Source organism: Gymnogyps californianus, chromosome 2, assembly GCF_018139145.2.
Source record: "Gymnogyps californianus isolate 813 chromosome 2, ASM1813914v2, whole genome shotgun sequence".
NCBI lineage: Eukaryota > Metazoa > Chordata > Aves > Accipitriformes > Cathartidae > Gymnogyps > Gymnogyps californianus.
Window position 1 is genome coordinate 25,779,762 of NC_059472.1, and position 27,451 is coordinate 25,807,212.

General features: G+C 42.5%; 1 protein-coding gene across 1 annotated transcript in view; it reads right to left on the minus strand.

Annotated features, from left to right (window-relative positions):
* LOC127012961 (neural-cadherin-like) overlaps positions 1–27,451 on the minus strand; it is a 59,312-nt gene that overhangs the window by 11,660 nt on the left and 20,201 nt on the right. The window contains 18 exon segments of the mRNA XM_050891448.1: positions 1,099–1,376; positions 2,409–2,641; positions 3,254–3,438; positions 4,223–4,316; positions 6,243–7,860; positions 8,840–9,123; positions 10,855–10,998; positions 11,155–11,341; positions 12,537–12,664; positions 15,312–15,561; positions 16,506–16,570; positions 16,573–16,672; positions 16,800–16,972; positions 20,294–20,464; positions 21,439–21,607; positions 21,952–22,124; positions 22,477–22,619; positions 23,530–23,779. Coding sequence (XP_050747405.1) covers positions 1,099–1,376; positions 2,409–2,641; positions 3,254–3,438; positions 4,223–4,316; positions 6,243–7,860; positions 8,840–9,123; positions 10,855–10,998; positions 11,155–11,341; positions 12,537–12,664; positions 15,312–15,561; positions 16,506–16,570; positions 16,573–16,672; positions 16,800–16,972; positions 20,294–20,464; positions 21,439–21,607; positions 21,952–22,124; positions 22,477–22,619; positions 23,530–23,779 — 4,645 coding nt within the window.

Consider the following 27,451-nt stretch of genomic DNA (forward strand, 5'->3'; position numbering starts at 1 on the left):
TGTCCAATCAGAATCTCCCCAGGAAGGGTTTGGGAAGGTAATATCACCTAGAAAAAGTGAGAAGAGGTGTGACAGCTGTAGATCTTGACATCTTCACTCTTATTGCAAGCTACTTGCTGGTTTATTTCCTTTACAGTATGAAAAATAGATGCTTGGGGTTCTTTCCTTAATACTCAGGGGATTCTGTAGAAAAGAGTAATCACAGCATGACAATAACAAAACCTGTAAGGGGGAAACCAAAGGAGCAACAGAAATGGGCAGGAGGACAGGGAGGGAGACCAGCTGGGCCCCTATTTCTTAGTTTCTGCTTCCCATAGATTGCTATTACCTACTAAGAACAGAACGACAGGGGTAGGATGCAGAAAAAGATCACTCACAAAACTACTGAAAATGGAGCAGAAGCAAAGAAACCTCAGAGTTGAGCAAATTATAGGTGGCAGAGCCTATGAAGGGTTTCTGGGCAGCAAAATTTCCCTGGTTGATTACATCTGAGCAGCAACGTCAGACTCAGATCTTTACCATGACTAGGTTTCTGCAGCTTCAGTCTGAGTCCTGTCACCCCTATCAACGGTGCTCAGAAGAGGCTGGCCAGTTGTTTCTGCTTTCCTATGTTGGGATGACCATTTTTAAGCAAACATGCTTACGGCTTGCCTTCTGGAAGGGGACCAGGCTCATTCTGAGCTAGTATAGTCCCATCATTTTTTTCATCTTTATACTGTTTTATCTATGAGATATAATTTCTGGAGAAAAAATGAGGCAAGAAATGTGGGGAAGAGGTTATTAAGTGACATAAGTGATGTGATTAAAACGTTTAACAGCATTAAGGTAGGCTGCAAAACATAAGAGCATTTTGCAGGGTGGCATTAATGGAACTGGTGCAGCCGCAAGCCTCCCAAGGTTTTCCCGGAGACTATGACAAACCTAAGTACCTACCTGAAAATAGAGGTTTGTTTGCAAGACCTGTGCGTGAAGTATACCAAAACTCAGATCTGCCACAATAAGAAGACACGCAGTGATGCCTCCTCAAGCTTCCAGTCATCCTCCTTACAGACTGAACTAGAAGCATTTTGTTCGCACACCAGACAAAGCTTTACCAACCTGTAGCCCAAATCAGTATCCACGCATGTGCCATCATTGAGACAAGGGTTTATCTGGTATGAGGAGCAGGAGAGATAAGAACTCTCCCGAGCGGCACAGCCACACAGGGCACGACTCAGGACTGTCACAGACACCAGTGAAATGCTTCCAGCTGTGGTTATTGTTGGCACATGACTCTGTTCATGCTTGCTGATACATCCGCTGCTATGAGTGCAGTTTGCAGTCACGCATTCATCAATGCCAATCTGGGTGATATTTATATCCAAGATGTTTTCCAGCTGTGGAGAACAATTAGTTGCATTCATCTGACTTTTCCACAGAAAGGAAACTCACAAATGACAGCAATGAAAAGATCAAGTCTTTTTTATTTTCAAAACTGGTTGCTCTGCCGCTTCCTTTCAACATCTACCTCACCCTATCCAGCCAAAGGCAGTTCAGCCTGGCATCTGAGCCACCTGAGTTAAGGCCAAAGCCTTGGTATAAGTCAATTATAGCATGAGTAAGCACTTAGAGGACAAAAATATCATCATATTCATCATAAGCTGAGCGGATAAATTTTAATCACTGATGGTTCTGATGGACTATTTACATAGCATCTGAGCTGTATTTTTAATTTGGACTTCTGTCTTAAAAATGCTGGGAAGGGTGGACAGGCATTGGGCAATGAAGAAATAGCTTTTCTGGCAAGAGTGAGTTGGTACTGCAGCACTGATTCTAAACATAACTCTTATTTCAGCCTCTGTGTACCAACAGACACATTTCCAACCGAGCGAGTCATTTAACTCTTATCAATATTTTTTTTGCAAGAGGGGCAGGAACATTACTAAATTGTCAATGCTCATTTCCAACCTGGTTTTCCACTGGAGAGTGGTTATTTTACTGCTTTGCCCTCTTAACTCGGAAAGTTGGAACTTTTGACTGGTTTGTGAGTTTCAGCTACAGAACATTTCTGTGTAGAGGACTAAAAATTGAAACATTAAGACACCATGTAGAAAGGCAACAGCCAAACACATCCTTTATACAGAGTTTTACAGTCTTTTCAATAGGAAAAACATGTTCACATTCCTAAAAGGTCATTGTGTTTGGGTGACTTAATATGTATTTATAGTTTGGCTTTTAAAACATTCATATTTGAAACTTTTAATATAAGTGCTAAAGGACTGTTTGACTTCACTGATTAAAACTGTCCATTTTTCTCACACATTACTCCCTCAGTCATTCTAAGTATGCGCATTCACTAGGCAATGGGTATTGTCTGAATAGACACAATGAGAAGATGCTGTGTTTTCATAGGTAGTGCGGATACTTACCCACACTCTGGAGGCTGCTACATTGCCATTAAGTTTTTCTGCTTTATAATAAGGTGGACCATAAACTGCAAACCAAACATCAACCCCTTGAGTTTGACTTGGGCTATTTAATACACTGAAAATGTGAACGTTTTCCAATTGGACTGATATAATTTCTGAAAGCAGCTTCTTCATCTGGTAGTATTTACTCTGTTTTTCAGGGGATTGCGATATGAACTCCTCTGGAGTGATATCTGTAATAGAAGTTAAAAACCTGACAAACACATATCTTGCAACTATTGTAGCAATAAAAGAGAGGAGCACCACAGAATAAATATTAAAGTTGCAGAAAATGGACTCAACTGCAAATTCAGGAGTATTTTCATTTTTAGGCTCTGAAATTTTCCATGCTGGCTTCTGCTCAGGGTTTGTGTTCTGAAGCTTTTTGACTCTTATTAATTTCTTTTTTTTTTTTATTCTTTTAAATCAGAAACATGTTTAAGAGATTTTACTTTTCCACAAAGATTGAAACAATTTGGTGAATTTCAGGCAGACACTTGTTCAAATAAAGTTTTTTCTGAAATATAAATTGCTGTTTTGTTAAAAAGTTGGTGTAGAAATCTTTCATCTTTGTCTTGTGCATCAGACAAGCATTTCTTGCTGTCTTTTTTCTCCATAGATGCTCCTTCACATGCAGTGTCAGAGGACCATGCAAACAAAGATGCATTTTCAAACCCTTACCTAGAAAACGATTAATTCTCATCCCATGTCTAAGAGCATTAGAATTCTAAGTAACACAGCAGTAACATTGAAGAGGTAGATTTCAGTATTATGATCCTAACGTACTTCATCACATCATTGCTTACCTTTTATTCGTATAGAACCAGCATTATGGAGGGCATCATCTTTGATTTCCTTCACTATAATCTTTACGGTTGAGACAACATCTGGCCAGACTCCGTCAATGACTCTAACTCTTATGTTGTACGTTCCTGGCGGGGTTCCTTCTTTAATAGTCAGCAAACCTGAGTTATCATTAAGGATAAAGTACCTGTAATAAGAGTTAAGCCAAGGAACAAGCTATGAGAAGTTCAAAAGCTAAGTAGTAATTATCATCACTGACGGTTTTTCTGATCCACTTTATTTTGGGAAAGCTATCAAAGAAAGCAGATGTGTTCCCTCATGAAGGGACAGAGTAGAACAGAACTTTTTTACATTGCCTTCTGTTGGCTCCTAATGACTCTTCACCAGTATATCAAGAAGGTTTCTTTCTGCTTCAATGCCATATTAATGGTGTAGGAAGACTCAGGCTACCATAGCCATAACTTTGGAAACAGTGCAAACTCCTAGTTTAGATACATTCATTGAGAGTGACACCTCTGTCAAAACCTCCGAATGGCACATATACATCTCAACGCCGGTCACAATCCAGACACTTTGGTGTGAATACATCCAATACAAATAAGGTCTTAAAACCAGTGGTGACATGGAAACACCAACTCTCCAGGAGCTTTGATGAAGGAAGATGGAAGTTAGTGGGTATTTTTTCTGTCGTGGCTCACTGATACTGATTATGGGTATAACGGTGAACAGGAATTTAGAATGGTGTTCTAGCCCATCAGGCAATGGGAAGCGGACCGGTTTGGCATGCAGCATTATTTACTGCACCCTCACACTCAGAAGGGCTTTTGTAGAGCTACATGCAAGCGCCTGACCAACAAAATGCTTTTGCATACTTGTTTTCAAAAAAAGGCAGTTTAAATACTTTTTATGGTTTTGTGTGAGGGCAAGTTTTCCATACATTTCACCCAACTCCCATTTTTCTCTCCAAATACCTTGATGTTTTCCCTTCAAATTGGTAGATTTTGCGATCCCAGTCATCATCATCAGGGGCACGGACCTGGCCCAGTACAGTCGTGGGGAGGATACCTAAAACAACATAGCATGTAAGTGGCACAGTCAGACCTCTCACACGTACACAAACAGGTTGGCCGTTCAAGTTTTACTGGTTTGTCTTAAGTCTAAAACCTCTACAAAAATAGTTGTGATAGCTCCTGAGAGAAGAAGTGCACCAGTTTGCAAATACCACATGGTGTCATGCTTATCAGGTGTTTGCTGTATGGCTACATAGATTTAATTCAACAGCTGGCTGCAATGAAAAGCAACAGGAAGGAAAAAAGAAAAGCCACCTCTGAGGAAAGATGTAAGAGATATTCAGAATTACTCATTTTTACTATTTTGGCTGCAGTATCCAACCAACTTACAGAGTGGTTTAGACAGGGATTGGGGTTTGGCAGGATAAACAACCAAAATGCTGACTGGGTTATAAAGGGCAAAAACCAATAGCAATTTGGAGGAAATTACAGCAAGATAGAGAGGATGTCCAAAATACAGTAACCAGGCTTATTTTGAGTAGATGGTGAGACTTTGGGGTGAGATGGAAAGCAGCATGTATTCTGCTGGTTTTGCAGCCTCTCAGCAAGGCTCACAAATTAGTATTCTTTTGTTTTACAAAAGCTATTTCTGAAGGAAAGGTCCACAGGTACCTGAATTCATAGATCTACTGAGTAAAGAATCAAGGATACACAAAGAGGAGGAACAAATGTGGGACTTCACCTTGTGAAGGGGAACAGCACAAACCCTGACAACTGAGGGACTGCATGCAAAAAGGAGAGAAAACTGTACCTCTCCTGCAACTGTGGCAACATTCATTGGATATTTTGCAGGAGACAGTATACAGGATGCCCTGGTGTTTGACTCCCACATTATATGAATGTAACATACAACATGATAGTAGCCTTCTGATTCTGTCTGTCCTTAATATTTTAAATAACAAAAGATCTGAAGACTTGAATAGTCTCTCCCAGAAATTAACAGTACAGATGAGTTTAACCTTTAAAGAGGCAACTAAAAGGGAATTCAGGCTTAATGAAAAGATCTGGTACTTAGGCTACAAGCAGAGTTTCTCAGCAAATAGCAACCAGACTTGGTTTCAACTTTACAATAAGCTGAACTTGAGAGTGAGCACACAACAGGCAGAACAATGTTTCAGTACAAATAAATGTCTACAGCATCTACACAGAACTAGTTTCTAGTGTGCCCACAATAGACAATCTATTTAATGTGCTATTGAACCACAGGATATACAGCAGAGTAGAAGAGGAAGGAATTACCTGAGCTTACATGGATGCAAGCATCCCAAAATCTTTTTACCTCTGTGATTTATTTTGCTGTTGGGCTTATTATATGGTGACACTGGATCACAAAAGAACTGCTAGCTAATTGCCAAAGCAAGAAGGGAACGGTGGCTTCCCTTGCACTGCCTGCAGCCAACATTCACAGAAAATTCCCCCGTAACAGCGTTTGAAAGCTTATATAAATGTCTCAGGCAGTTTAGACATGAGTTCAGCTTAAGCGTATTCACTAAAACTGAATTCAGTCTGGAGGAGGAAAAAAGTTTAAGGAGGAGGAAGAACGTTCTCAGCATTCAGACACATCACTTCTCAGCAACATTATGAATTTTGTTAATTTTTTTCCCCCTGAAATGTTAATGCTGCTGGAAAACCACATCTGAAAACAAGAGACCGTTACTCAAGTTTGATAGAAACATGCATAGAAGAGCAGCCAGCTATGCTCTTTCTCCAAGGCTGGCTCAGTTTCTTCCACAAACCAAGTGGCCCAGAGTCCTGTGCCCCACACACCTGCTGCTCTCTGGTGGGGCCTAAGCAAACTTCAGTAGCACCTCTACTAAGATCTTAGCTTATGTGGAACAGGACAGAGTCCTTCTGTAAATCTCACAGCTGCTCCTTTGACCTTACTGTCACACTTGGAAGCAAGCAGCAGGGAGTGATTTACCATCATAGCTGTAAATGAGACATTCCATGTAGCCAGCAGAATGTGGGTGGTCATTTTGGTCCCCGATATTCACGGTCAGCGTGTTGGTGGAGCTCATTGGCGGGATCCCGCTGTCCGTGATCAGGATGGGCAGGTAGAACACCTTGTGCACTTCCCTGTCAAAGGTACGCAGTGCGGTGAGCAAGGCACTTCCATTGCCGAAGTCCTGCAAGTTGAAGTTAGTCAGACTATCGAAATCACTGAGAAGGTGAAAGGAGAAAGGTGCTCCGTTAGCAGCAGTGTCTCGGTCCTTAGCGTAGAGCAACGTAGAGGTCTCGTTCATTTGGACAACCTGTGGAGAAGCTGTGTTTTCCCAGACCACTGGGTTATAATGAGCCTCAAACTCTGGCCCGTTGTCGTTTACATCCTGCAGAGTCACTAAAACAGTGGCACTGCCAGTCAGAGGGGGCTGCCCCATATCAGTAGCAATGACAATGAGTTGGTACTGTGTCACTGTCTCATGATCCAGCAGCCCCACAACCATCACCCACCCATCACTAGCCACAGAGAACTGGCCACCTGGGTCAGACTTGTTCAGCAGGTGGAAAGAAAACCTTCCGTTCAGGCCAGAATCCAAGTCAACAGCAGAAACCTGAACAACTTTGGTGCCAAGTGGCACGTCTTCCCCCAGTGCAGCCGCTTCATAGAACTGGGGGTAGAAGACAGGAGCATGGTCATTGGAGTCCTCCACATAGATCACACAGTGAGCGATGCTGAAGAAATCCATGTCCTCTGCTTTCACAGTCAAATTGAACACCCTCTCATGAGGCTTCTCAAAGTCAATCTGCTTTCGTAGCCGGATAAACCCACAGTTGTTTACTTCATCTGTCTCTATGGAGAACTTGCGGTCGTTGTCCCCATCAAGGATGCTGAACGTCACCATGGCATTTTCTCCCTCGTCTCTGTCCACAACAGACACCACTGCCACCTCAGTGTTAATACTTGCATTCTCAGAGACAAATGCTGTGTAGATCCTTTGCAGGAAGACTGGAGCATGATCATTTACATCGGTCACCAAAATAGTGGCGGTGCCTGTCCCAGTGAGCCCTCCTCCATCTCTGGCCTCAACTACTACTAGGTACTTGTCTTCCTTCTCCCGATCCAGGGACCCGAGCACTGTATAGATGGTGCCGCTAACTGAGTCAATTGAGAACAAGTTCAGATTAATTTCATTTTGGACGTTCTGAATGATGCTGTATGTTAGCACAGCATTCATACCAGCCTTTGGGTCATCGATGTCCACTGCTGTCATTTCCATGACAGGAGTGTCTGCCGGAGAATCCTCAGGGATGTCACCCATAAAACAGCCATCCAGCACACAGAGGAAAAGGGGTGCATTGTCGTTCACATCCCTCACTTCTATGATCACATCTGCAAAGCCAGTCAGTCCCTCTCCGCTCTCATCTGTTGCAAGAACAAGAAAGCGCCACGTTGATCGCTTCTCACGGTCTAACCTTTTATTTGCGCTGATCTCGCCTGTGTTCTCATTGATGCTGAATTCGCTACTGGCCCCCTGTCCATGCAGGGAATAGTTAATGGCATTTTGATCAGCTGCTTGGTCGGGGTCTGTTGCAGAAACCTGGAACAAGCCACAGCAGGTAAGTGCTTATGTAAAAGAAAAGAAGAAATCACTGTTCTTTTATTGGTGGCAGCTGGTATTGTGCAGGCTACATAAATAGCATGCATTTTAACAGCAAACATCTATTGGTTTGAGTCATTCAGGTCAAGTACTCTTTCAATAAACATCATGCACGGCCTAGAGAAACAAAAAGATCACATTTAGACAGACTAATGTATTCTACTTCCCAGTATATTTTGGAAAGAGGAAATAACTGCAGGAAGAACCAAGTGGAAGTAATAACAGATCTGCTGAGCAAATGTTTCTTGCGAAACTCTTTGGAGCTGGAATACAAAGGCAAACAGGGGCTCTTTCTCTCCGAGTGAACAGAAGGCTGTGAAAACAGGGTGGCCATACATCCAAGCTGATGATCAGCACAGGCCAGAGAGAACTCCCAGCTCCTGATTTGCATCCAGGGATTGTTTGGGAGACTACTAGTTGGGTCAACCAAGCAGTTCTCATGCCAGGGACTGCTCTAACAACAAAACAATGAAGATGATCGAGTTCCAGAGTCAAAGAACAATCCCTGGTAATGTTTATTTTGTAGTATAAATGTAGCCAAAGAGTCTGTGACTTAAATGTATGAGGTACACGTGCCAACCACGCTATGGTTATACAGTTACTCAAAATATGCTAATTCTGCTTTGTAAAGGAACGCCATCACGTTTTTCAACATTTAGAATCATAGAATCATTTAGGTTGGAAACGACCCTTAAGGTCATTGAGTCCAACCATTATTTATGCTGGTCAAGGGAGCAAGTCCACCATGCAAATTCGACCAGGCTTTCTTTATTCGCTTCTTTACAGAAAGTTGCTAGCTAAATCCTAATACCAGGGCTCACCCACCCTAAATAAACTATCTTTTTGGATTTGTGTGAATGGATGGGATTGAGCTGAACAAAAAGTCAGGTTTTGCCCTGCTTTGTGCAAACTGCTTTACCTTTAGGACAAGTACAGGCAGATCTGTGAGCTCCTCCAAGACGCTGCCCTGGTATTCGTTCTGAGTGAAGACTGGTGCTTCGTCATTCTTATTGACAACATTGATGATGATAAGAGTGTGGTTTTCCCATTTTCCATCAGAAGCTACAAGCCGGAGCTCATAACGTTGTTCTTGTTCATAATCCAGAGGCTGAGCAATGAAGACAGTTCCAACCTCAGGTTCCACATCAAAAACTCCTTTCACGTTTCCTGATGTGATCTGATACCTTAGTTTGGCATTTGAACCTACAAGAGAAAGCAAACGACCACTGCCTGTTCACTTTCTGAGTGCTCAATCCAGCTATACACACTGGACATGTATCCAAGAGAAACCTTATTTGCCCAGACTGTTACAGTGTGTGTGGGAGATAAAACATAGACACAGCCACAAACAGAATGATCCATGTATGTAATTTGAAGGGTTTGTGTATGGTAAATTGGGGGTTAGGTCTGCATTTATATTTACAAATACAATTTGCAGTCACAGACAAGCACCTGTTTATTGATAATGAAGGAATTGTGTGCCTCTAATTTATTGTGCATTCATTTGCCAATAATAAAAAAGTAACATACTATTAAAATACTAGAAGCTATTTTTGCTAAATGTTTCCTAAGCTTCCCATTTCAAATGCCAATATTCCTTAACTTTTTTTTTTTTTTTAACCACTGGATGGTGCTAAAATATAACAGAAGTCTTCTATTTTGAGCAAGAATTCATCTCAGAAGAACATTCCACCTGTACAACAGCAGTTGTTTGATTGCTGCAAAACGTTTAGGAACAAAAAAAAGAAAATTGTTTGGTGCTTCATGTTTACTTATTTGAAAAGCAAAAAAAATACATGACATTGCATTCCAGGATAAAAAGTCACTTCCCAAATTAAATAGGTGAACTGCTAGGAGTAGAAAGAACATTCAGCATTTTAAGTTGTGAGTCAACTGTGGATGAGAAGACTAGAGTAACATGGATGGCAAGAAAATGAAAAGGCTGTGCTCAACATTAGTGCTTGGAAGAGCCTGGCTGCCTTTGCAGCATGAGTTTGAGCATCACTTGCTAGTTGCTTTTGCCAAATTCTCTCAAGTGCAGCAGCCAGTTTTAAATGGCCTCTTTACTTCTCCATCATGGGCACTAAGAGGCACAGGCATTACGGCACTGCCACTGCAAGGAACGGTCAACTCCCACCTGCTCCCAGCAACACGTTCCTCTGGTGCTCATTTGGGCTCTGTCACCAACACACCAGCTTGCCTTCTGTTTTCCACTGGGTTTGTGTTTCTCCAGCAAGTTGAGCTGCACCAGCTCATGAAAGGAGAAAAAAAGCCACAGCAGAAGCAAAGACAGGAACTGACCGGTGGTGCATGCTGTTGGGCTGGCCCAGCCCATCTGGTCTCACCACACTGTAGGGGCAGTTTCACACCGTCAGAGCTGATGTGAGTGTGAGCCCAAAAAGAAGGTCTGGCTTTCCCTTTTTTCCTGCCTTATTCCTGCCTTCTCCCTGCCTTCATTTCTGGCCACGTCATCCCACATTTTCCACTGTTTGTCAGATTCTTCTACACGCGTATTCAACCCACTAGCTCACCAAAAAACACACAGGTTTGGTTTTCTTGCAATAGCAGTAAGTAAAACTGACTCTCAGGGAGATCTGGAAAGCGCAGGAGTCAGCACAAAGCAAGCACATGCTCAGGAGTGAGTGAGTATTTATGTAACCTCTTGTGAAGTTACAGCAGGGTTGTGATTCCAGGTGATTTCATTCTGCCCCAAAGAGAATGCCAGCTAGCTTAACCTTTGCACTGTGAACCTGAGCACCTAATAAAAGAAAATGCTCCCATGTGCCCAGAACTTCTCTCCTCAGTTTTACAAATGCCTGAAATGCTTAATCATTTCCTGAATGCACAGATTTGTTTGCCCATGAAGAAAGTAGCCCTACACACAACACACAGTAATACTAAGAGGACTTAGAAAGACATGCAGGGTCCACTCACCCTCATCTTCATCATCTGCTGTTGCTGTCACAACAGGACTTCCAACATCCCTGTCCTCATCTATGCTGACCTCGTACACTGACCGAGGAAATGCTGGAGCGTTGTCATTCACATCGCTGACAAAAATCCTTACGTAGGCTGTGTCTAAGAAGGAGATGCAAGAGGAACATGCAGACTAGAAATGGCAGAGGTGGAATACCTTGTATTCCAGACAGCTCACATACCCCCCAAGTCTAGAACAGTTAAGGAACCCAATGTCTGATATCTTTTACCCAATATATAATTCCTTACTAGTTTTACCTGTGTTGGGCTGCCCATGAACACCAGGTCTAGCAGATCCTGAAGAGTCCTGAGACTGAACTTCAATCAAGTAAGAGGCTCTTTTCTCTCTGTCAAAAGATGCATGGGTGGAAATAATTCCTGTCTCAGGCTCAATGGTGAAGAATTGGTAATCCTCACTAGCATCTTTCAATATTAAGTAGCGAACCTAAAAAGGAAATAGTTAAGGGAGGTTGCATTTTCCACTTTCATTTGTATGTCCAAGTGCTGTGACCTCCCCCTTCCCCAGTAGCCTCCTGGGTCTGTCTGCAAAGTAGCAACACCCTGAGGAAAGACAGTTCATCTGGACATAATTTTTCTAAGTCTTTTGCCCATTTTGATATAAAAAAAGAGAGTTCTTAAACAGAAGAACATCTGTACCGGTGATATCAAGGCCCATTAAGCCCAGTATCTAACCTCCAACAGTGGCCAGTAGGAGCAGTTAAGAAAGATCATGAATAACACAAGGACAGAGAATGTCTGGAATGGCATCTTCCCTGGTGTCTCCCCAGCTTCTAGCAACCCACTGTGCTTCTGGTCTCAAAAAAAATGTGGCTAACTGAGAGTTTGGGTCCCGTTCAACAGGACTGAACAAATAAAACCCTCCACTGATGAAAGCTAGCCACATTTTTCCCTTTAAAAAAGGTTTGGCTTCCTCCTCTGAAAAAAACATTTCCGCCCCCACCCCCAAGTCATGCCCAGAGTACCGCCAGGCAGTTCTACCACACAGGCTGATCTTCAGAAGTTGCAAAATGACAGTTACAGAACAGCAGATCTCTACTAGCCAGAGTTCCCTCCCAGAGGAGCTAGTAGGATTTTTGGAAAAGGCTCAGGAAAATGCACAGAAAATGAGCCGTTTCCTTCATAACACTGCTTTTTCCTAGGGTTGGGTAATTATGACAATGATGGTCAAATGTTGGTTTGACCAACCATTTGACCAATGATGGTGAAATGAAATGTTATTTAATTGACCGCATTTAAATGGCCGTTTTTAACTGACCATAATCACTGATGGTCAATTAAATAATGAGCTAAAGAGACAAGAGTTTGGAAACATGTTCTGCAGCCACCTCCACTTGTCTTGTCATGGGAGCAACCCTGAGAATCACACAGCAGTAGTGCTTTGTCACAGTTGCTGGGTCAGGATGAGCTGCTATGATGCAGGATCCCAAGATTGTGAACAGCATCTTCTCTGCCTGCATCCCATATTATGCACATCAGGCATATGCTAGACAAATGCTTGACAAGTGCTGTAAGAAGTGTTTGTGGCTCATTACCCTGTCATCTGCTGTCTGTGCACTCTCACTAATTACAATACTAAAATTTGCCTATTGGGAGGAAAAGAATTGGATGTAAGGTCAAACCTCTCCATGCAGGCCAGAATCCAAGTCCGTAGCTAACACCTGAACCACAGATGTGCCAACATCAGCTCCTTCTGGCACAGACACCTCGTAGTTAGAAGACACGAAGAATGGAACATTATCATTGACATCTGCAAAAGGAGGTGATGGGGACTATGGTAAGAAAATGTTTGAAGACTTTTTTTTACTGTATTTTTTTCCACAGTCATAGTTTTGCTTGGAGAAAGAACTCACATTGTTTACAGTAAGAAGCAATCCTGCTTTGGGTCTTCCCATTTTCATGGCAGCTGTCAGGAGGCATTTTATAGACATTGAGCAGTTTCTGGGAGACAGTGGCCTAATCTCAGCTAAGATACTAGCTAACGATTTGACCAGCAATCTTCTTATAGTAAGTCCATGAATGCCAGGACCAGGAGGCCTTTCATCCACAGTCTGTAAAGAGCTGGTTATCTACAGCAGTAGTTAATTTCAGCATTTTATTAAGGGCTGATTAACATACAATGGAAATTAAAATTGCAGAGTCTATAGAGTTGACAAAGAACGTGTGTAAAACAGTCTTTCCTGGCCTTTCCAGGGCAGTACAGCCAGAGTTACGTTAGGCTGTAGGACCTAATGATTATTTAGGGTGCAGTTGCACATTAGCCTTCCCTCATCTAACTACTGGCCAATGTCCAAAGGAAGCATGCTGATCTTCCCACTCTTGTCATCCTGCTCTAAGCCATGGGATCCCCCTTCCCACGAGCTGGATCATGTGGCCCCATGTCGACAGTGTTTATTTTGTTGCTCTGAGAGAGACTGACTTTCTGGCGAGAAAAGGGCTAGCTGTGATCTGACACGCTCTGCAGCTGTGTGATCGCCAGATCCAACGCAAGGGACGTGGTGGGTGAAGGAAAGGAAGGGCTGCCCCAGTAGTGGCCTTCTGCAGTCAGGTCAGACTAAGTACAAGGCAAAGCCATGCTAAGCTTACATCAGTGCTGGTCTTGCTTGTCTTCCTTGCCTGACCCCTGTAGAGACCTAAACTGGAAAAGGTATGTCCAGTGTTTTGAAGGGCTGGCTTCTGACACGTTTTCTCCCTAAAACTGCTGTGTAGGACCAGGTGAGCACAAGGGACAGGCAGGAGAACTATGGCAGCACGGACTCAGATCCATTTAAACTGCTCTGGAATCACACCCTCCTGCTCAACCCATGACAAATCAGTCTGGGTTCCTCTTTGTCTGTAAGACGACTAAACTCAGAAATGCTGTATAGTCCCCTACATCTTTTTGCACTTTTCACAGTTTAACAGCCACATTTTAAGAAAGTAGTTTTCCTGTGTCGTGGCACTGTGCCAAAACAGAGGAGCTGTAATGACAGTTCCTCGGATCCATCTGTCTTTATGAAGAGCAGACAAAATTCTTAATATCTCATTCTGCAAACCCTTAAGCACACATTTAGTTTTACTACTGCCACATGACTCCATTGATTCTGACACACAACTATTTGCAGGACTAATGTCTTAAATTACTTTTTTTTTTTTAAGTTGTCAGTGTAGGGTCCCGTAAATCCCAATTTTCTTTCTCTCTTATATGCATAATCGTCTGTGAAAACTTCTTTTCTAACAGGCTTTTTTTTTCATATTTTATAGAAGAGAATATGTCTTGTTAGAGATAAATTTCAGCAAATTCACTGAGCAAGGTAAGGAAAATAAGATGCTATAAAAGACTTCCTTTTCTGTGTGCTTGTGCATAAATAAAGGACAATTCTGCATATGAAACTTTCTGGTGCTTATTTCTCTCTTAAAGGTGTTTAACTTGCTTTTTTCTCCTACTTATGCATACACGTGTGTGAAACCTTTTTTCATATGAAATACTAACTTATTGAAAAAGGCTTTTTGCTTGTGAGCAAAATGAAGTTTCTGCCAAATTCTGATACCAATAACTGCACTGTAGGAAAAATCTTTTGGGACAGGGTCCATAATCTACAATGAGGCGCAGACTCTGACTTGAAGCACTTGGTGGACTGTGGAAGACAGGACAATGCTGTGATAAAGTGAAGCAGGGAAGTTGGATTCCCATTCAAATTACCACTTCAGTCTCTCATTTCCATGGTGGTGAGCAAGACAAATGTTTTTGCTGGTGACTTCACTTATTCATATTTTCATCTAAATGTCTACATATCAAAAGTAACTCCACTAATGCTTCAAAAAGCAGAGATTAAAATCAGATTTATGGTTTTACGTGGATCTACAGGAGTAGAGCCTTACAAAAAGATCCTACTATAAGGAAGGTTGGATCAAATTTTTAAAAACTGCATCTATTACATTTTCATTTCTAGAGTTTTAATCTCAGTGTTCAATAGAAAATTCTGAACATAACAAAAACCCCTAAACAGATATGAAACTCAAATCCAACCTATCTGGGCTGTTTCTTTTTCTATAGCACAGAATATTTCCAGTAACAGTCATCTCCTTTCAATAGCTTGGAGACATTGACTAGATTTCTCCTCCTATCAAAAGCAAATCTTTCCAATTACATTTATAAAAGCAGCCACTAGTGTTGCGTAAACATTCAGACAGCCCATTTTTGCACTATCACATTTCCACATTTGATAGTTGTACTTGGAAATTGTCTCAAATAGACCTTTTTAATGACTGCACAACTTTCTTTTACAGTATGGAAACGTACAAAGCGTTCTTAGGTGGCTTGGCATTTCATGGATGTTACCTTAATTCGTGGTGTTACACTAAAAATAACAAGAATGTTGTTCTGAATGAGCTGTTCTAACAGCAACAAAGCTTACCTGTTACGTTCACACAAACAGTGGTAAAGGAAGCTAAAGGAGTCATTGCTACGTTTTGTGCCCGGACTGTCAGGGTGAAAAACTTAGTTGTCTCAAAGTCAAGTGGTTCAGCGACTAGAAGAGAAGCAGATCCATCAGCTCTGTTTGGCTTCAGATAGAAACGAACGGGCATGTTAGTCTCTGGAACTTGACCCTCCTCCAGATTATACGTAACCCTGGGATCACCAAGAGGTGATGTGGCTTTGACGGTCTGAAGAAGAAAAGAGCCACCACATAGGTTCATAAAGCACGGGGTTGCAAGTGTTAAATGTTCAGTTTGACGGCAAGAACATACGCGCATGTATGTTCTCCAAGAATATACATGCCTCTATGACTTGGATAACAGACAAAAGAGAAACAGTTTACAGAGCTGAGTTTCATTTTATGAAATTTAGGTTTGATGCAGGTCTTTAATCAACAGTAAATTTACCTGCCTGTAAATGTGCCAAGCAAGAACTGCATCACTAGCTAAAGGAAATCCCTCCTCTCTCCTCCTTCCAAAACAAAAGCAATCCAAAAGGAGACTGTTTCTCCACTGAGTAGTATATTTTACCAGGCAAGATACAGACAAAACCTAAATTGTTTGCAAGTGCTTGGATATTACATGCAGGAGGAGGAAGGCAGGAATTATCTGGCAATTTATGGAAGAGACTATCCTTAAAGAGTAAGTCTGTACAGGTTAAAAAGGAATTGGTTTGGGTTAGAAGAGTCCAAAGCAAACTACAGCCATTCCATGCTGTAGTGCTAAACTGAGAAAAGCTGTAGGAAAGATGCAGACAGGCAGCCAGCACGGTCCACTGAGGATGGAGCAGTGAGGAGCTGGCCCTTGGTGGGAACACTCAAGGATTTCCCACACAGGCAGGGCATGGGTCTTGCTTCTCATTCAAAGCCGCTGCCTGCGGGAGCACACCCTGAGGGCTGTTGGTGTAAGAAGTCACTGGGAAAACTGCTGCCAGCTGCAAGGCCAGCCTATTCTGCAACAGGTACTCCTGACAAACACTAACGGGGTACACAGCTGTGAAGGCTGGTAAGGAAACAGCACAATGCAGTAAGGTTGCAGAGTGGGCATCCATGCACCCTTAACACGGAGACAGAGCACAACAGAGGAAGAAGTTGAAATGAAGAGGGAGGGAAGTAATTGCACTTTTAACATACCACTATCTTGGTGTCACGAATGGTGTTTTCGGGGATGGTTACCCAGTATCTGCTCCGCTCCCACCGGGCGGCTGGCTGAGTGCATTAGTGACAGTTACCATCAGCTCCACAGTGCTGCTTCTGTTCCCTCCATCTGTCGCTACAATATAGCGACTAATGCGCGTTGTCTATGAAACAAAGAAGATCGAGGATATTTGCAAACCATTTTGTATAAATCAAGAGATTGCAATTAACCCTCTGCAATGGATTTGAGGGGTTGGAGGTTGCTCTGTTCCAAGCAGAGAGTCGCATTACCTGGGATAGCCAGTGGTTCACGTATACCCAGCCCGTGCTGGGGTTGATCTGGAAGTATTCCAGTTGGTGCTCTAACATTGAGTATGTGACAGCAGCATTCACACCTTGGTCACTGTCATGAGCTGCAACACGGAGGAAACTCGTCCCCACTGGAGTGTCTTCGCTGAGGAAGTCTTTGAAAAGACAAAGGTATTGTCAGCAGGTCTTGCTCTGATTTACCAGGCTGTATGTAATAGAAATACTCCCGCACAAAAACAATCTCTTCCTGTGAGATTAAATGTTTCTGTAATGAGGCAGGTTATAAAGTATCGTCACTAGCAGGGTGTCTACAGCCCTCTTTTAGCTTCCCCTTCCCTTCCCCCTGACACGCTGGGTTGTTAAGCCAGCTGCTGGTGAAGCAGATTTACTGACTACGCCACTGCCAGCACTCGTGCCTCTCCACAGCGGCGCTGGCAAACCCCGCAGCCGCCTGCCTGCCCGCTGCTTCAGATCACAGCCCAGGCTGCTGGGCTCAGCTGCTGATAAAAGCAGGTTGGCATCAAAAGGAATTCTGCGTGAATTGAATTAATCCTGAATGTGAGTGGCAGCAGCAGCATCGCCAGTGGAAGGCAGTAGGTAATCACAAAGCATGAAGACTCAGGTCATAGTGAAGATGCCCCCAACACCCCAGTGTTTTGGAGAAGCTGCCCAGGGCAAGGGCAATGATCATTTTATACATGTCCCTTTCCTTAGGTCTCACTCCCTGTTCCCAGCAATCCACCTGAGACAGAGGCTGTGCCTTTGTGTCCGTAGTCCCAGACAGACCAGTCCTTCTTTGAACCTGCTTTTAAAAACCTAAAAATCTGGTGGCAGAGTCGCACAGTTGAAGTACCCATTGCACAGAAAAGTAATTAATTTTGTCTTCCTAAAGCCTGATTCCTGGCAGGGACACCAACAAAATGATGGGAAATCGTGAGCCGTCATTTCCTACTCCTCTCCTCTCTGCAAGGCATAATTTTATATAAAGCTATTGCATCCCTGCCAGCTGCCTCTTTTCCACACCACAGTCTTCAGATTGCTCTGATCTGAGTTTGGTCCTGCTCTTCCCCCCATCCTCAGCCATCCAGCCCCAATTCCTCCTCCAGGCAGCTATGGGTGCTTGCCTGATTGGGTTTTTGAGCCATTTCCATGCACTAAGGCTCCATCAGCTCAGTGTATTGAAATGGCCCTGGCAGTGGGAAGGCTGTCGCAGTTAGGTTTAGACAACCCAGTCAGTCTAGTTAATCACTTCTTGTTCAGAAACTGTTTCATATCTTTGATCTCCCTTCTATGTGTCTCTTTTATCATTTTTGAGGTGGGACAATCAGATTTGTACACTATTTATAAAGTGGAGTGGCCATGTTTTCTGTTTTGGTTTTCTTCCTTAATATCTACAGTCTGTGGCAGCGGAGCAGTAAAACCTTAAGCCACCACCACCACTGCTTGCTCCATGAACACAAATTTGAGCTTTAATTAGCTTCCCTTGTCCCCCAGGACATTTAGTTGGCCTAGGATTCATGTCCCTGGTATGTCAGTAACAGCCAAAGCTGCTCTCAGAAGAGATTTACTGGCACTAAAATAGATTAATGAAAATGGAATTTATTGCTAAGAAACACTGTAAAATACCCTTTTTTGTGTTTAAATTTATGCCTTTATAGTCAAATACTGTTAAATCGCATTGTAAGAAAAAATACAAAATTACGTGGAAGGGCCATACTCTCTCATTTCATGTACTTCTGCTTGCTGCTGGCATAACTCTAACACTTACTATACCATCTCTACTGTATAGAGTTAATCATTTTTTTAACGTCTGTTTTGCAGGCAGATGATAAGATGCATGACTTAAATCAGGGATTTGACCAACATCCTAGTGCAGAGGAATAAAGAACCAGCAGTTTCCAGGAAGAATAGAAACCTATGACTAATGGCATTTGATCTTGTTAGAGAAGAAGCTATTTTTAATTCTGTGACGTGCAAACATTGATTACTTATGTATAGATGCTGGAAAAGTGCTATGCATAAAGTGACCTCATTATCTGCCGTTTCCCCATCCCAAAGGACTGCCTTTGCTTCAGGACCTTTGCTGGTTCTCTGTGTTCATGAAAAAAGAAGAAAATCTGCCTATTCCTCAGAAGTGCTGAAGTCACCGTAATTACCAAATGCGACCTCTCAGCTTCACTACCTTTGAAAAAAATAATCCTGGGCAGTTTCACCTGAAGGACATGTTTGAGGGTAGAGTAGAAAGGTTCATCTTTGCACAAGCATTACCTTTACCTCAAGGACTTCTCTGCTCTGTCCAAAAACATTTCTCTCCAGTGAGATCACTCCCACCTGACTTCTCAGCGCTGCTTTGGCCAGGTTTGCAGAAAACACTGGTAGGAATGCAGAAATGGCTATTCCCAATTTGCACATTTTAGCCAGTTTGGCACTTGGAGTTAGTCACTATAAGATAATCTAAAAGGTGCAACACAATTTTCTTCCTGTCCTTGTGCGTAACTCTGAAGTGTGGATGTATATTTAGACTAATTCCGAGCAGGTCACCTCTCCTCCTTGTTAAAATCCTGCCATGCAAGCATCCAACCTCTTTTTGAATCCTGCTAAAATGCTGGCCTCTGTGATGCTAAAGATGACTTACTTATGAGCCATCATCAGTTTAATAAGGAGTTGGTCACTGCTTTGCCCTACATGAAATTTCCATAGAACTGGCAAAACATCTCCAAAATGGAGTTGTTGCTACATGCATCATCAACCATTTTTTGCCATTTTGAGGCAATTACGCAAGGAAGGGCCTGATCTAGTCCAGCAACTAGGGAGTACGCTCGTCACTCGTGGGTGACATCAAGCGTAGAGGGTCCAAGTGTAGTGAAGTGCAGGATTTTACTGGAGAAGTATCAAGTAAAATTAAATGGAAGACTGGAGAAAAGCACGTCATGTGGGCATGAAAAAGGGAATGGCACCAGGGCAAATAAGAAAAGCCAGGTTAGCAGCACAGTTACAGGAGGCATGAGGGCTCACAGCCAATCGCAGGCTAGAAGCCAAGGATTTGGGGCTGTTTGACAAGAGATAAATACCACTCCAGTCTATTCAAACAGAGGTGCTGTGTCAAAGAGACACAGATGACAATTGCTCTTCTGGTTGGGGCTGATGACTTCTCAGCTAGGATGTCATGTTGTGTTTTGGGACACTGAATAAAAATTCAGTGTGCAGAAAAACTAGGCAGGGAAAAGCTGCAAAGGGAAGGGATCAGATCTGCCTGATCTGTAAGAGTGAAGACTGTCAACGTTTTTAAGAGTATTGCAATGAATAAAGAGGACAGTGATCAGTTCTGCATATTTCCACTGACAATGGATTAAGCGGTAACTGGCTTAGTTGGCAGCAAAGGAAGACTGGTCACCTAAAAAACTGACCACTGTTATAAGGAACTACTAAACAGGTTCATGTTGCAGTACTGGGACAGGTAGTTAAGAAACACTCACACTGATAGCGACTGTTCTCAAACTTGGGATCGTTGTCATTAATGTCAGCAATAAGGACGGTGATCTGACACACGCCGATCAGCGGTTCCTGTGCCCGGTCGGTAGCAGTAACAGACAGCGTATACTCCCTCTGCTTCTCCCGGTCAAAACTCTGCGTGGTTGTGATGACTCCTGGGAACACAGACAACTCCTGTTCTGCGTGTCACAGCCTTGGGACTGAATTCGCAGAAAGGGACCAGCACATCTCCCGCACAAGAAGAAGCTCTGACCGCATGCAGCACAACTGTCAAGCTTAATCCACACCAACCCTGCAACGCGTGTCTTGGACAAGACCAACTCCAATTCCCCTGCCTCTCCTCTCCTACCAGGGGTCAACAGCTTTTTCTCCTGCTGCCCTGATAAGGAGCTTCAGTCTGAGTACCTTGTTATCTCACTCCTCATGGAGCACAGAAGGGTCTCTCCCTGTCTCAGATCTTTTCTTCTGTTTGGGAGACTTTAAACTGGCCTTCTGGAGGCCACTTCCAGACCTATGTCTCTACTATGCTAGGGACCAGGATTCTGCTGCTCTGTTGTCAGTCCTTCCAGTCTCCTGCATAGTCCTGGACATGCAAATATCACATCTTACTGTTTTGACTATAGAAACATCAACAACTTTTATAACTCCTTCACCTGAAATGCATCAAGACTGTCTGTCACTGCCCTGTTCTGGTACAAGGGTTTTGCCCCTATACGCACTGCACTGGACCTCCTATTTGTGCATGAGATGAGAAATAAACCATGGCCACACTGAAGGGAAGAACAACCTCAAGCTGTTAGAGTCACGCCTTCTGCTCTCCATTTTTATAGCTACACTTGATCCAATAGGAAGATAACTGATACAGAATAGCTTTTTATCTTCCTATTTAACTGGGGTTTGTTTCCCCACTTAATTTGTCATTTTAATCACTATCATCTGAATTTAATCTATGTGCGTGGCTATCCATATACCCTGAACTTTTTTCAGTGTTCATTCCACAAGCTGTTATAGCTAACCCTGCAGTTACACTGTTAAAGCATGAGCCCAGTTGGACACACTCATACAGTCGCATTCTCATTACAATACAACGCCATTTTCATTTTGTTTCAGTAACCTGAAAGCTACTGACCTGTGTCTGGGTCAATGCTGAAGCCTAGGGAAGCTCCATCTCGGTGCATGAGCCCATACTTCACCTCTCCGTTAATGCCGAGGTCTGCATCATAGGCTTCTACCTGTAGCACATACGTGCCTGGAGGCTGATTCTCCAGAACCCAGGTGCTGTCACTGTAGTAAGCGCACTAAAAATACACCGAAATATCCAATGCTATATATTACACAGAGCCACCTGAATTTGCTGCATGGTGTCAATATTTTTTCCAGCATGTCTGAGAAGAACTCAGAAGAAAATCACTTTTATTACTTATACTTACAAAGAAATCAAGCTCTAAGGGAGAGGAAGGAAAGAAGGAGAATGAAGACTTTACACTTTAAGTATGAAGAAAGCTGGCTGCGTGTTCACTTACAGATTCATTCTGCTCTGCACACACAGTCCCTTCAGCCCGCCGGCAATCACCAGTAGCCAAGGAGAGTCTATAACCCCAATTATGGATGGGAAAAGAATATCTGCAGAAAGACATCTTACCTCTCTGAAGACAGGCTTGTTGTTATTAATGTCGTTAACTCCTACAATAACCTCAGCAAAACTGCTGAGAGGGGTGGGTCCCCCCGAGGCATTGTCATCTATCGCAGTGATGTTCAGTGTGTATTGTAGCCCTTTCAGGTTGGGTGGTGGGTTTCTGCGGAGTTTAATGATACCTAAATTTGGAAGCATAAAGTGTGATTTTATTTTACCATGTAAACAAACAAACAAAATCAAGTGAGCATCACATTTCTCTGCCACTGTATTGTTGGTTCAGTTTGTATTTTGGTTGCAAAGCATAGGATTCAGTCATCTTAAACCGCACAGTCCTTGGACCAGGACCTCACATTTTGGCTGATATTTGGAGAACGAGCATCATATCAAAGAGCTAATTCTCATTGATATGAAGCATCCCCATTTGCAGATTATATAAATATGGTGCTTTCTTATGATTTTTGACACACAGGTGAAGCAGAGTCAATACAGATTAGACAGTAAATAACAGTATTCTAAAACCTCTTTCCTTACCTTTCTGACTATCCAGTTCAAAGTTGCCCTCCTCATTGCCTCCTGTAATCAGGTACAGCAGCCCATCTCCATCAGGGTCCTTTGCCCGAATGGTAGCCACTAAGGTGCTGGGACCAGCATCTTCCGAAAGGAAAGTTCTGTAACTGATGGACATAAGGGAGCAACGGCAGCACATTCAGTATCAGAATAACCATTGCCATATTAACCATCAGCCAAGGATTATAAATTCACTATGAATGTAATTTTTTTTAAGCTTTGGGCATGCAATCACGCAATCTTTTATCAGTTTAAGATGAGATTTCGAGCATCTTTGTTTGGCATAGGGTTTGTATTTTAGGATCGTAATCCTGCATTTTTGGTATACATAATTTCCAAAGATCTTTAGGAAGATATCAATATGCACCATACTACATTGCACTGCAAACCAGGATCGCTTATCTCCTAAAGATGAGAAACAGGACTAAATATCAGTCATGCAGTGTTTCTTATGTCCCTATCTACTAATGGAAAGCATCAGATACTACAGAGATTATGTAAACCAGTATATCATTTTGTAAATTAATGTATTTATGCTTTGTATTTAAAACATATCCATACTTTAAACTTATGCAAAAAAACAGAAATTGTATTCATTCAGGAAAGGAAAGAAGGCATTTTAAACAAACAGGGCCTCGTGAAGTTAGTTTATAATACAATCTGCTGATGGTAAAATTACTTTTTAATGTTTGCTAACTACCATCTTTATCTGTCATACATTTATACATGGACAATCACTTTGAGACCTAGAAGTCAACACAGTCAAAATCATTCCCTATAGAGTTAGATCTTTTATTCATTCTGTTCTCTCTCTATAAAGTCAATATGCTGGCATCACAACTGGTGCACTGTTTAGATACAATGTAGAAATGAAGGGCCAACTTCATACAAATTACCCCTCGATTTCACTGGTACTTCCAGTTGCACAAAACAAGTGACCATTTAGCCAAGTGTTATTAAGGTTACACATATGAATAGCATCTGTAAAAACTGAAGCAGGTATTGAAGCTGGCTTACACGGCCTGGGAGAAGACAGGAGCCTCGTCATTCACGTTGGCCATTCGAATGCGCACAGACGCCGTCCCTGTCCGAGGGGGATGTCCTTTATCGACAGCTATCACCACAAACTCATACATATGGTTTGCTCGCTCAAAGTTCAGCCTCTGGTTAGAATTGATGACCCCGTGACGTGTGATGGAAAAATCACTGCTCTGGATGAAGTAAGTGATCTCAGAGTTGGAGCCAGAGTCGCAGTCTGTTGCAAGCACTATTAGAGAACACATTTAACAGAACAGTCATGCTGCAGAAGAGGTTTGGTTATGCTATTTCCTACCAAGTCATCTTCAGATACTTTTTTTTTGAGAACAGACATCACCTAAATCTGTTTTATCCATAAAAGCCTTATTTTTGTGGTAAGAGTCTGGGAACTCAGCAGGAGGCTGGGAGTAAAAAAGCAAAACAACTTTTCCCCTCTTCTAACCCAGCCTGAGCGATTGCAGCAAGGCAGGCTTGCAAGAGAGCCGTGATCCCAATACTACACAACATGCTTTGTACAAATAGCAGTCAACACTGGTAATTACTGCATAATCAATATGCATGTTAGTAGAACATTATCAGTCATAAACTGTGTCCTCACTCTCTCTGGGGATGCCGTTCAAATTTAATTAGCTCCCAGCTATGTTATAGCTAAAGTACTTTTTAATTACCTGGCACTTCAAGGTACAAAGAGTGATTAAACATTCCTCCCCAGCAAGTGTTTATTCAGTACGTTGGGTGTCCCATCTGTTCAGAAGCAGCAAATCAGCAGAACAAAGAGCTAGAGCTCACAACGTCGTATCAAAAGTGATTTTTAAAAGCAGGAGCTCACCTCTCTAATTACCCTGCCATTTTTCTAGCCCAACAATGAGGCTTCAACTCATACCCACGCTGGTATTAAACAGAATCCTTATTCTACCAGGAGGATACAGATGCAGCCATCACAGTAGCACACAGCCTTTTGGAAGCCGAACAGTGATTGCAGTGCATAGACACCCTGGCAGACAGCTACAGCGTCATCCAAAAATGAGATGAAGAAACAACGACCCATCACTATCAGAATATCAACTCAAAATAGGAAAGGGGAAGAGAAAGATTTCAAAAAGCGCACTGAAATGCTGTGCTACTTAGTTGCAAAAAAACTCAACTACCTCTGCCTGTGGAAAGTTACTCCTCTTGGTTTAAAAGGACATTTAGGGTGGTTGTAACATTTTGTTTAACACCTCTCAAAATCCTGCTGTGAATAAATGTTTGGGTGTATTACAGACTACAAAAGCAAGGGCTTTAGAGTTAATCACTCTTTTGCTGTACTGAAAGATGAAATATATTAAAAACTCAAGAAAGATTGAAATGAAAGTGACTTAAAACTGCTAAATTTAGTGGTTAAGTATTGTTTTTAGAAAAACATGCAGAAAGTGAAAAACATATTTGATTTGAAAAGTTCTGATTTAATCTACAGCGTCATTACTGAGACACTGTAATGATTCACAAAAATACATTTTATGTATGTGCTTAATGATCATACTTCTTTTTCCCCAGATGTTTTCTGGCAAATAGGGAACGTGACGCTTACTTGTACGTGACAACAACATGCCTTACTTCCCAATAGCAACTGGGAATTCCATTCCCCTTCCATTTCATTCCATCCTGCAAACTGATCTGCATTGCAAAGGTATTTTGAGGATCATATAGCCACCACAAGCAGGTCTGTGCTGACTATGCCCATGCTCTGAGGTAGCTTACTGCAAGCTAACTCACTGCAAGCTAACTCCAACTCAAAGCCTAGTATGTTAGCACAAAGTTGCCAGCTACAACTCTAAGCCTTGATCTGCTGGCATAGTGGTGCAGCTGAAGGAGTACGGTAATCCCTGCTGAGAGCATACCTCCATGCTTTTCAGATCATAGCTTGTTTGCATCCAGACATCTTAAAGCACATGCGGTGAGCATAAATCTGCCTGTAACGACTAAGCAGACAGACTGACTCAGTTAGTGTAGCATCAGCACTACAAACATGATACAAGCCAGACTTCGAGTGTGTTGAAATAAAAATGGTTGATGACTAAAATCTACATTTACATCATCCACAGTTTTAACAAATGGCATATATCATGGTATCTTTTTCATTCATTGATAGCAACCCAGTCAGCCACAGAATGGCAAAGGCTGTCTTGAATTTGCATTTCTTTTTGTTTGTGGGACATCCTGAGCTTGCAACATTCCACCTCTCAAGGAACTATAGCCAGGGTAAAAGCTGCTTTTTCTGAGATGATACTTGCTTTATCAGTCAGTTAGTGGCACAGCACTCATCCAGCACAGGGTACAGGCGACTGCACATATCATTTCCTTGCAGCCACTACCAACACTGATCTGCCCTTCAACACCAAGTGGGCATTCATCCACCCATTTTTACTGACTGTCACTATACTTCCACCTCGCATTTCCTTTTTTAAGAAGCCTCTTTCTCTTGAAATGTACGCTGTGTAGCAAGACAAAAAACCAGAATGCAATTGCCAACCATGCTGCACAGCTTTGCCGTTCTGCTTGCTTTGGACATGGGGTGTACTTTTCTTCCTCACAACTGGGTGAATTTTGATCAGCTTTACAAGTCTCCTGGAGAGAAGAGCATTCATCTTTTTAACAAAAATCACATGCTTCGGAATTTTTAGGCGTTGATCTTTCCAATCAACTTATTCCTTCCCAAGAGTCATTAAACCGAAAATTGAGCCACAGCAAGCTCTGACCTCTCTTGATAAGTGGTTAGAGAAAGCAGTTCCTGCAGCCTTGTTATCAGCAGGTCGCTACACAAGGGAAGCTAAGCTTCTTATCACCACTGCGACCTGCACGCGTTCAGCTTCAAATTCAGGAAATTTTCATCACTGTCTTCAAAAGACACGTCTTAGATATGTAAATTTTTGCTAAGTCTTGCCTTGGCACTTACCTATTTCTCATACGGATCATAACCCCCCTGAGGTCTCAGCCCGTGTTCCCATTACCTACCCCAGCACCTGCCCCTACTTCCAGTTTGAATACTGACAGCGAGCCTGTAAGCGTTCTCCCAGCTTTAGGCAGAACACACCTGCGGCATGTATCACATCATGACAGACTATGTCAGATCTCAAGACGTCTTTGAAGGCATTTAACCGACACCAGTAAAACAGATTGGAGAAAGGACTTTTGTTCCTTGTCTGTTGGACTCTGAAGACTGAGACAAGAGGTCAGCATCATCCAAGTTCAGTCCTTGTTTATGCAACCACAGTATTTTGAGAGTGACCTTGAAGTTTTGGTTGGAACTTGGGGCTTAAAATTATTTCCAACAGCTCTAATCTTTCAACAGGATTCTAGCCTCTAAAAATGCTGTCTGTGCCCTCAGGGTTTTTGTACAAGTGATACATGGCCATCTTAAAAACAACAAACTTGGGATGATGACTGGTAAGCCACAACCATAAATATAAAAGTTCACAGGCTTTCCAAAGGTTTCTCCTTTAATGCTTAGTAAGTCAACTATACAGTGTTAATACTTATTTGATAAAACTAGCTGCCCATTTAAAAACCTCTTTTCTTTTCTTAACACATTAAGAAAAGAAAAAACTAGTTGCAGCTGCTTTCAGGACACAAAAAGACGACCCAGCTGACTTAAAAGACAGCCACAAGATTTAAAGGAAACAAACTACGGCAATCCAGTAAGTCACTACCTGTCAGCTGCCTTAACTGCTCTTGGGATACCACAAGATCCCTCCTTAGGCACAGCACAGTGGTCCTCACCTGAAGACACTCACAACTCTACTTCCAGGGTACCTAAAAGCCATCTACAGATCTCCAGGAAAGCTACCATCAACATCTTACAAAGGCAGTGCCCGCTGTGGAAGAGACAGTACTTCCTCACGGTAAGAACATGCACATGTAA